At 47.4% G+C, this 10,222-nt stretch overlaps 1 protein-coding gene and 1 non-coding gene across 3 annotated transcripts; both read right to left on the minus strand.

Moving 5' to 3' along the window:
* Positions 1 to 517: 517 nt before the first annotated feature.
* On the minus strand, positions 518 to 8,651 carry MAGED2 (MAGE family member D2). Of its 2 annotated transcripts, none has more exons than XM_052663258.1 (13): positions 8,595 to 8,651; positions 7,024 to 7,097; positions 6,179 to 6,652; positions 5,271 to 5,579; positions 5,087 to 5,150; positions 4,746 to 4,825; positions 4,113 to 4,207; positions 3,335 to 3,414; positions 3,199 to 3,241; positions 2,802 to 2,864; positions 1,603 to 1,717; positions 835 to 1,241; positions 518 to 652 (listed from the first exon to the last, which is right to left on the minus strand). In XM_052663258.1, exons 2-12 carry the CDS (start codon positions 7,066 to 7,068, stop codon positions 843 to 845), a joined length of 1,767 nt encoding a protein of 588 aa, XP_052519218.1. In that variant the 5' UTR covers positions 7,069 to 7,097; positions 8,595 to 8,651; the 3' UTR covers positions 518 to 652; positions 835 to 842. The 2 variants fall into 2 exon arrangements, with proteins under 2 accessions (XP_052519218.1, XP_052519217.1); XM_052663257.1 differs by lacking the exon at positions 8,595 to 8,651 and adding an exon at positions 7,969 to 8,045.
* Positions 1,879 to 2,005, minus strand: LOC128070689 (small nucleolar RNA SNORA11). The gene has a single exon (XR_008201662.1). It is a non-coding gene; the product is annotated as a small nucleolar RNA SNORA11 (small nucleolar RNA).
* Positions 8,652 to 10,222: the final 1,571 nt, after the last annotated feature.

The raw sequence follows: 10,222 nt of genomic DNA on the forward strand, positions 1-10,222 counted from the left end.
GAGTCCCCTCTCCAAGTCCTTTCTGTACAGTCCCTTCCCACAGGTCCTCCCCTCCCACCTCCTCAGGGACTAGGCTGCATGAGTCAGCCTTCAACATCTCCCTGTCTTTTGGCTCCTGCCTGCTCAAATCTCTCTCTTTTCCCCAGAAAATCATTATTCCTGTACCTCTCTTTAGCTACCTACCTCTTTCTCCTTCTTGTCTAACCTAAGTTTCTCAAAAGGAGAGTCAATACTTGATGTCCAATCTCCTCTATTTTTCTGGACCAGATTTGCCCATATCAGAGCTTCTAAGTATGCCCTCTGTGCCTACAATCTCCATTACTCCCACACCACTGCAACCCTGCCTGCTCTATAGGATAGTGATGGGGCCCAACCTATCCCAGGAAACATGCTAATTTTGCTCCACTGAATTCAGCAATGTCACCTCAAGCTAAGCACAGACTGAGGTGGAAACTTTCCCAGTTCATTTTAAAATATGATACAAAAACGTGACAGCCCACCAAAAAAGGCAATAAACTCAGAAATGGCAAATAGATTTAATGTAGAGTGTCAACTTCAATTGATTGATAGTGGCTGCCTAGAGCGCTGTGCTGAATAGGTTTCTGAGGATGCACCCTGGCTCGAAGACAAAGATTGCTGGGATTAGGAATATCTGAAAACACAAGTAAAAGAAAATAAAAAAGTCAATTATATCCACCAATAGGAAGGAATAAAATGTCACAAGTAGTGTTTTCTCACACTCTCCATGATCCTCCAACCCTGGCCTTCCTATAACCACCCAGCTCTTTATCCCACCCCCATGAGCCCTGGCTTTCCCCAAATATAAGTAGATACCTGATATCTCACTTGTAGGAGAAACCACAGGCACCAGAACTGCCACTGGCACTGGCACCAGCTCCACCAAGGCCTGCGAAGAGCCCAAACGTGAGAGTGGCTGTCAGGCTGGTGCTGGCACCAAAGTTGCCACCAGTGCTGGCACCAGCACTGGCACCACCACTCTCCTGGGCTTTGGCTTTAGCTTCAGCTCCCGCCTGGATACGGGCCTTGGCCCAGGGTCCAATATCAGCTTCATCCCAGTTGCAGGGCCCAGCAGCATTCTCAGAGCCGAGCCCAATGCCCATCTGAGCTCTAATCTCAGCCCTTGCCTTGGCTTCAGCTGCAGCCTCAGCTGCAGCCTTCATATCTGCTTCCATTGCCTCTCGGTACTGAGCTGCCCATTCCTTAGGGTCCTTCTTTTGTACCTACGACAGGAAGAACAATCATCTGAAGGATCCAAATCTGAGCACCAAGTGCCTACTTTATGCTAATACCATAAATACTACTAGTAGCTATGCACCTAATATTCCAGCTCTGCTTTGACACTTACTATCTCTGTGACCTTGGACATGACACCTAACAACCTCTGAGCCTGAGTTTTCTCATTTGCAATAAGGCAATGACATGTCAGTTGTAAGTATTAAATGATTCAAATAAAGTGTTTGCACATTAATACAGGCTTCAGAATGTTCATGCATGAGCTGCAGGCTGCTCTGCACACAGCCTACCCCAGACAGTGGCACCCCATGCTCTTGGTATGCCAAGCTTGGGCAGTTCTCCAATTACCTTGCAGGCAAACTTGAGGACTTTCATTTTGCTGGTTTCATAATAAGAGCGCAGGCCCCAGAAGAACTCATATTCAGGGGGATTGCTATTAGGGACTCTGACATAGTCCAGGTACCTTGAAAAGAGAGGGTCAAAGCCTTTATGTCTATAAGACCACTAATGGCCCATTCATGCATTTAGGTGGCAAACTCCCCCAATGACTACTGCAGCTTTTCTTCCAATCTTCAGCCCTATCTCACTGACCCTACCCAGCAGCCATGTGGAGGTACAAGGGGCCTGTATAGAATATTTCTTCATAGGAAGGCCACAAGTTGTGTGCCCCTGTCACAATAACCCAGATTCCTGTTGGGTGTATTGCAAATAGAGAAGCCAATTCTTTAGGCCCCTGCTCTGGGCACACCCCACCAACGGGCTCATCCATGGCCTGGCTGAACCCTGGTACAGTCCATCCTAGGAAATGACTGTATGGGACAAAACAGTCAACCAAGAGCAGTGGATTCAACGCATACTCTCGACCATTTGTGTGTGAGCATTCAGGCATGTGTGCTGGTGCACCTGCGTGTCACATGTTCTCCAAGGACCAACAACAGGGTGGGCCCTGGTCAGAAAAGCCAGGAGGACTAGGCTTCAGATCCTTTACCAGCCAGGGCCAGGTTCAGACCTACTCTCTGAGCCCCAGGCTCCTCAACTGATACCGGGGTTGGGTTGATGGCAGCTATTCTGCAGAGTAGTTATGAAAATGAAATGAGATGTTCAAGTCAAGACTCCAGGACAGTACCTGGTTGCCTAAAGCTACCATTCTATGGCATTTCTTTATGGAAATTAATTTCTATGAAGCCCTAGCTAGCATAGTAAAAAGAACCAAAGTATTGAAGTCAGGATTTCAATACAACTCTTCTATCTGCTGCCTGTATAACCCTGAGCAAATTACTTCACCTCTCTTAGTTTCAGTTTCCTCACACATACAATACTGGTGATGACAATCCTTCCCCCGAAGAACTGCTCCAAAGGCATATATGAGAGCACAGGTAGGTCAGTAAACGTGTACTCATCTTCTCTGCCACTATCTCAGGAAAAAGCTACCACTTGCATATGCACTTATATAACATACACAAGCACATGCACATGCACCATAGCTTTATCACTCATTTCGAAGACAGGCAAAATGCATGGAACACAGCAACACCATACAGACTTACTTCTGCTTCACAAACTCATCAGTAATGAGCTTCTTCACATCTCCAAAAAGTGAATGATGTATCCTGACAGTAGAGAATGATAAAGTAATTACATACATACATAACTACATACATAGATAAATATAACTAGGGCTACAGCACTTCCCAGATATGGACAGAGACATTTCCCACATGGAAAAGAAGCTTCCAGCATAGATGGGAGCTCCATAGAAACCCAAGAGTCAGTGACACAGAGCAGAGTTCAGGACCATTTCCCCATCCACCTAGGTCAGAACCCTGAACCCAATCCAGCACCCCCACCCACCCCACCAGACCACCAGGCTGATTCAATCCTGGGACCATCCTCTCTTGCCAAAGGACAACATGGACAGCAAGTGCTGACAGAGCCCAATCATACCCAGGGCGCAGCCCCAACTTGCGCAGCACCTCCCAGATGACAGCTGCAAGGGGAGGAAAAAGGAAACAGGGATAGAAAATGAACATGTGCAATTCTGACCACAACCCCCCATCCAGCTGTCAATCCAGCCACTCACCCTCACTGGATCGATTTCCATTCATGAAGATGATGCTAAGAAGCACCATGAGGAGACCGAGCTTTGGTGAGTCCTTGGTCCTAGGAGAATAATGGGACAGAGAGAAGGTTTACATCCAGCAGCCATCTGCAAAAAAAACACACATCAGCCAGCTCACTAGGCTAGCTTCTCCCAGATTCTTCAGATATGGGAGAATTCTGCCCCGTCTATGCTTCAAGCTCTATGTGATCCTGGGTAAGGCACTTAAGATTTTGAGCCTAGTCTCCTATTCATAAAATGGGAAAAACACATCCTTCTCTTCCTGTGTTGCTGAGAGAATAGAAGAATGGTAAGATCTGGGCACCCAGTCAATTGTGAGTCCCTTCTTGCTCCCCCAGACCCATCAGTTCCAAGAAAATTCTAGGCATAGCCCCAATGATGCCCCTGCCCATTGAGCATCATGATCCACTCATACCAGGAAGCCCTCCTGTGAGAACTATTCTACCAAGGCCAATATGAAGAGACAAGGAATGACAGGTCTGTTTTCTTGGGAAGCTTCTGGAAAACCAGAAAATCTTACAGTAAGAATGCACTATCCGAGGCTTCTACACCCTACAGACAATCATAATCAGGTACCACTCGTGTGTGCAGGGCTCCAACTACGTGTGGGTGATAGAAAAGAGGTCTGGGGCTCTGTCCTTCCTATTTCTTAAGGGGGTATAGGGAGAAGATAGGGATGAACTAGTACCATGAACAAAAGCAGATGCCTCCCTCCCATCCCAGCCCTATCCCAGCTTACGTTCCCAGTATGCCTGCATCAGTGGGCTCTAAGGTGCTGAGAAGAATGTACAAGTGATCATTCTTATCAATCTCCTTTAATTGGATCCCAAAAACCTGTGGATGGGGACAACAGTGTGAGACCACAGAATTCAGCTTCCTTGGCATCCCATAGCTCCCCACGTACTCAGGAGTCTGTCTCTCTGTGTGTGTATGCTTGTATGTGTGTGTATGTGTGTGTGCATGTGAAATCAGTGAGATAATGCACATAAAACACTTAGCTGAGTGGCCAGCACACAGCATACAGACAACAAAGGCATTACTGTTATTGTCATCTCTGTGATTAGTGGAATCCAGGGAGCCAGAGAGTGGGGAAAGAAATTGAGAAGTGAGTATCTGAAGTACATTACAGGACTGTCCAGCAGTGGACAAAAGCCAAGACTAAGCTGGGTAGCTTGGGTTCTAGCTGTGATTTTACCATGGACTTGCTGTGTGACCTCAAGGTAGTCTATGCCCCTTGCTAGGCCACTGTCTTCCCATCTGCACAGTGACGGGGCTGGATTAGTTTCTATGGTGCCCCCCAGAAGAGACATGTACACCTTTGTTTGATTCAAGGTTTCCCCATTGCACCCATCCCCCAGGTCTGCCCCTTCACCTTCTCCAAGGAATAGCCTGCTCGTTCAATGATTTCAGGGTACACATCAGTGTATTCTTTGATGATGTCCTTCAGCATGTCTGCAAGGGGAGAGTGTTGCGAGCACCTGGGCTGAAGTGAAGCCAAGTGGCCCCCATACCCAAACTATAGACCCTTTACCAACCCTGCTGTGGGTGGCACAAACAGGTTCTGAGCTAGTGAACAGAGATGCTACTACTGCCAAATTAGAACTTTGAGAGGGCATAAGTGGAAGCAGTAGAGCAAGAAATGCCCTCAGCATATGGGGGAGAGGGCAACTGGAGGGCAGAGCTGGAGGAAGGAAGGGGTTAGTAGGACTCTACCTGAGCGTTTGATGGGAATCTTCGTCTGGTCTTTAACCAACAGGTACTTCACCAAATCGTTTGCCTGGGAGAAGTGGAAAAGATGGAAAGATCAAAATGTGTTTGCAAAAAACTTGACACAATGGCAGAGAAGAAGGTAGGCAAAGCAGAGAATAATGCAGAGTGGAGAGGACAAAGTTCTTACCCTCCCTTGCAAAAGGGCTACATCCCGGGGTGGTGGTGCTTCAGGCTCTTGGGATGACTGGAGCTTGGCAGCTCTGCGACGAGCCTTGCCCCTACGGGCCTTGGGTGATCTCAGAGAAAGCAAAGCTCTCCGGGCCCAAGCAGCCAACCGAGTCCTTGATGCCCTGCGGGCCCAAAATGCTATGGGGCCCCTTGAAGCCCTGCGGGCCATTGAAGCCATTAGGGCCTTTGAGATCCTTCGGCCACCTGTGGTTCCAGAAGCCTGACTCTGATCACTGCTGCCATCCTCTTCCCCATTCAGATGCTTCACCTGCATCAACAGAGAGCAAACACAACATTGCCAGATGAAACAGATGGTCTTTTTTCTTTCATCTTCTCTTTTTCAGAAGTCCCCTCTAATCCCACCCTTGCAGTAACAGCCTGACTCACTAGATATTGGCCATGTTGAGTCTTGGATTCACCTTTCACTGGTTTCCAAGTAGGAGTTTCATCTTCCCATCAGGACAGGAGCAACCCAAATGTAAAGCTTGAGGCTTCTCCTCTTCCTGTGTCCACCACTGATTCTGTTTATATCACCCTGGACAAGTCACTCCACCTCTCTGGGACTCAACTTCCTTCTCTACAAAACTAGATCACTTTCAGGATTTAATGAGATAACCTGTGTGAATATGCCTAGCTCAAGCCCTTGACATATGGTAAGCTACTATGTAAACATAAACTGCATTTTGTTTTGATTTCGGCTATGCGTATTCCTATCTCATGTCCAGTCTATGAGCTTTCTGAAGACAGGAATTATAACAAATTCCTCTTTGTGTCCCCCCACAGCTATTATGAGGAGAGGGAACAAACCTTCTAAAGGTTTACAAAACCATGAACCAACTGAGAGAAGTAGAAAAGCAAAGATCTTACCTTTCGGGCTTTCTTGGCCTTGATCTTGGGCCGGGTATCCTGATTCTCCTGAGCCTGACCAGCTGCACCCTCAGGCTCAGGTTCATCTGCCAGAGCCTGAGAGGCAGTAGACTCAGTCTCCAGGGTCTTTGTATTGACCTTTGTATCAGCCACAGAGCTGACCTTTTTGGTCTCAGTAGCAGACACTGTCACAGCCTGAGGGTCAGTATGCTGCATGTTGGTGTCAGCTGCCAGACTCTTCTTTTTGGCTGCTAGAAACTGGGTATCGGTCAGCTTAGTGGTAGGTGAAGCCTGAGTGGCAGATACCTCCTGAGCCGCAGTGGTCTTTGAGACTCCTGCAGCATTTGAGATCTTCGTGGCCTTTGAGACCTCTGGTGTCTTTGAGGCCTTTGGTGTCTCTGAGGCCTCCAAGTTCTGGGTCACTGTCAGTATGGTCTGCATCTTCAAGCCAGGGTCCTCTTCTGAAGCTTCAGCCTGCAAGATGAAGCAGGGAAACTCACAAACTTTCTCCCCACCCCCAGCTAAGCAAATGGCTCCAATATTCCAGGGCCTCACTTCTCTTACTTATACTAACTCCTATTTGTGGTCTTAGCAGCAGCAGCAGCAGCTGACCACCTCTGCCCACTCCTGAGCAGAAGAGGGGCGGGCCCACTCTCCCTCTAGCCTAGCTTCCTCCCTCCTTCCTTCTCTCCTCCCTCCCTCTACTTGGGGGAGGGGGGGCAGCACCCAAGCAAGGAGGTAGGTGGAGAAGGATTAGGATGGGAGGGGAGGTGCCAAGGGATTGGGGGCAGTAACAAGAGCTGGAGAGCAAAAGCAGCTAGGGAGAGGGCAGAAGAAGGGCTTACCTGGAAGCAGGTTGGACCCGTACCACTCTCGCTTGTGTCAGACATGTCTCAAGTCGGCCTGGCAAGAGCTGAGCCTGAAGGGGAGAAAGCCTGGGTCAAGAGGCAAACCCACTGAACGTCTTCTCTCCCTCTCTGCCTGGAGGCTGATCCCCATCCAATCTCAAACCCTCCCAACGCACCCCCCCCGCCCCACCCAAAGACTTCGTTCTCAAATTCAGTATTCCAGAACGTCTAGGTCTCAATTCTCTGCAGCCGCACCCTCCCCTTCTCCAGGAAGATGTGCCAGCGCGGCAGCCCTGAGGACCCCGCCCCCTTTCCCAGTGCACCCCCCCAACCAGCCGCAAGTCGACAATGCGCATGCGCATCCGTTCCGGGGCCCATCTCAGCCCCACCCGCTTTCCCAGCAGAAGCCCTTTCTTTGATGTCCACCCTGCACATGCGCACTCAGCAGCTGGTTTCTCTCCAAGCTGGCCCTTCTCTACACGCCCCTTTCTAGCGATCCATAGTGCGCATGCGTAATAGTCGAGGACTCAGTCCAACACCTTTTTCCAACACGCCCCTCTCCAAGTTCATAGTATCATTCGGTCCCGCCCCCTCCCCAACAGACCTCACTCTCAAATTGTCGCAGTGTCCGTTAGTCCTGACTCCTCCCCTACTGAATACACCCCAAGTCCAGAACACCGCCTGGTCCCGCCCTTTTTCATAATACGCTCCCCTTCCAAACAGGGCCCAAGTGCATCTTGGTTCTTCCCCGTCCCTAATACACCCCCTCCTCAAATCAGTACTGAGCTAGTGATTCCATCTTTAGGCCCAGCCAAACAGGGTCCGGTCCCCGCCCTTCCTGACTGGATGGATCCGGTATGATCCGGTCCTTTAGAGCAGGATTTCTGCAGATCCCAGAGGGTGGGGCAGATCCCTCCCGGGCTCAGATTCAGGGCTGCTCACCTCGTCCTTCTACAATTCCTGAGTGCGTCCACTCCCTCTGAGCCCCTCATAAACTCAGAGACTTCCCTCTCCGCTCCAGGCCGGAAGTGTCCCCGCCCCTTTCCGCCTCCCTAGGGGGGCCTCCGTCTGCCCTTCCCCCGCTCCCTACTCCTCATTCCTTATCCCCCACTTCGTACCAGTCCGTATTCCCTCTGTCTTGATCCCCGCTCCTAGTTCTCCATTGACTTTCTTATTTACCCGACAGGATTTCTTATTTCCATTCCTCACATCCTCCTCCTTCATGTTACTATTGCACTCCTTCCCCTAGCATTCCTTAACCATTCTCTACACTCCCCTATTTTCTTTCCTGGATTTCCAGTTCCCCTCAGCATTCCCCTTCCCCCTCATATTCCCCATTCACCATTCAACACGCCCAGTTCCCAGTTTTTCTCCCCTCCCTTCCTCAACTACTCTCTGCTCTCTAGTCCATAAACCTACTACTCTCTTGGTCGTCTTCGTTGCCTACATCTCACTCCGAGTAACCTCCCCTAGCTGCAGTGGTGCGGTAAAAATTGCCCACCTGCCTGGCTCTATGTTCGAGAGGACTGGAACTACTGACTGGAAACCTCAATCTCAACGTCCCTCACCTTGTCCTCCAGCGAGTCCGGAATTTGTCTTCCGTCTCTTAGTCCCTCTGGAAGTCAGCGTCCTGGACTAGAGCTGCAGACAGCCCAGCCCAGCCCCTTTCCGCAGCCCCCTGCCACCCCCCTTCTCCTTCCTCGGGGGGTGGGGCAATGGGGCCCAGCTCAGGGCTGTCTGACGCCAAAGCCCGTGTTTATGCCACTGTACCAGGCTCGGTCTGAAGCCATTCCAAACCAAAACCACCGCCTCAAAGCGATTCATTCATTGAATATATTTATTTTTATATCTTTATTTTTGCTTATTGCAAAAGTAATGTGTTGTAGTTGTGATATTTCAAATAATACAGAAATTTGTAACATACTTAGCTCATGCCCCAGAAATAGCCACTATTAATATTTTGATATACATTCTTCCAGATTTGTTTCAATTCATATACTGATTATTTGAGTTTTCTCCACATAAATGGTACACCATATCTGTTATTCTGTGACCTGGGTTTTTTTTTTTTTTCCCAGTTGTATATTCTTTAGAATTAAGCTGTTTACAGCTTTCCATAGTGTACATTTTTCTTAACTGCTGCATAATCTTTTCTGTATAAATGTCCCATAATGTATTTAACCAGTCCAGGGGTACATAGACATTTAGATTGTTTCCATTTTTTATTTACTGTTACAAGCAGAGCTGACTCCATTTTAATACACAAACTTGCACTTACTCTAAAAAGATACACAGAATAACATTTCCACAAGCAATGTCTCTTGCACATTTGTGTGCTGCATATATTACAAATATCTTTCATGTTATTTATATTATTCTTAGCTGTACAAAAAGGTTTAATTATTATGTAGTGAAATGTATCAGGTTTTCCTTTATTGTGACTGGATTCTGCTTCATGCTTACAGATGCTTTATAGACTTCTATTGTATAATAATCAGTTTTTTCCAGTTTTATGGCTCTATTATTTACATTTAAAAGTTTGATCACTCCAACATTTGTATAAGGATTATTCCCCCCTCCCCAAAAAAATGTAGCTTCTTCTCTACACCATGTGCAAAGTCATCCATCTTTTCCCCAACTGATTTGAAATGGTACTTTTACCACATAACAGATTCATATAAGTAATTGAGTCTATTCAGGAGAACAGAATAAGATGTATAAAAAATGGAAAGACAACATTATTATTAATTGCAGATTATATGAATGCAGAGCCAGACAACCTGAGAGCATCAATTGATATTATTAGAAACCATAATAAAATTCAACATAGTGGTCAGTTATAGAATTAATATTCAATACTTTTCCTACATTCAAAAATAATTTAAATGGTTATGCCTTCTGCTTTATGAAGTCACCCTTTCCTCATTTAAGCAAATGAAATGTGAATCCCTATGTTCTGTGAACAATTCAACATATGTATACACATACACACACTTTATAGATATTCACGGTGGGTTTCTATTCTGATTTTTTCTCTAAATTGTTGCTTCCTCCAAGTTTGTGACATCAGCTCACCACTTTCCTGTCTCCTAGATTCTCTCCCCCAGCTACAGGGTTTTATTTCGCACTAGACACAGCCCTTCCATTCTTCCAGTTCCAGTACTCTAAATCCCCATCCCTTTCAAATAACAGCAAG

Source organism: Budorcas taxicolor, chromosome X, assembly GCF_023091745.1.
Source record: "Budorcas taxicolor isolate Tak-1 chromosome X, Takin1.1, whole genome shotgun sequence".
Lineage (NCBI taxonomy): Eukaryota > Metazoa > Chordata > Mammalia > Artiodactyla > Bovidae > Budorcas > Budorcas taxicolor.

Excerpts from the sequence above, each read along its gene's own strand:
- MAGED2 (XM_052663258.1), bottom strand. The coding sequence starts at position 7,068 with ATGTCTGACACAAGCGAGAGTGGTACGGGTCCAACCTGCTTCCAG. Across the intron at positions 5,151-5,270 it reads TAGCCCTTTTGCAAGGGAGG|GCAAACGATTTGGTGAAGTA; the intron begins GTAAGAACTTTG and ends CACTTCTCCCAG. Across the intron at positions 3,242-3,334 it reads TGGAAATCGATCCAGTGAGG|CTGTCATCTGGGAGGTGCTG; the intron begins GTGAGTGGCTGG and ends CTCCCCTTGCAG.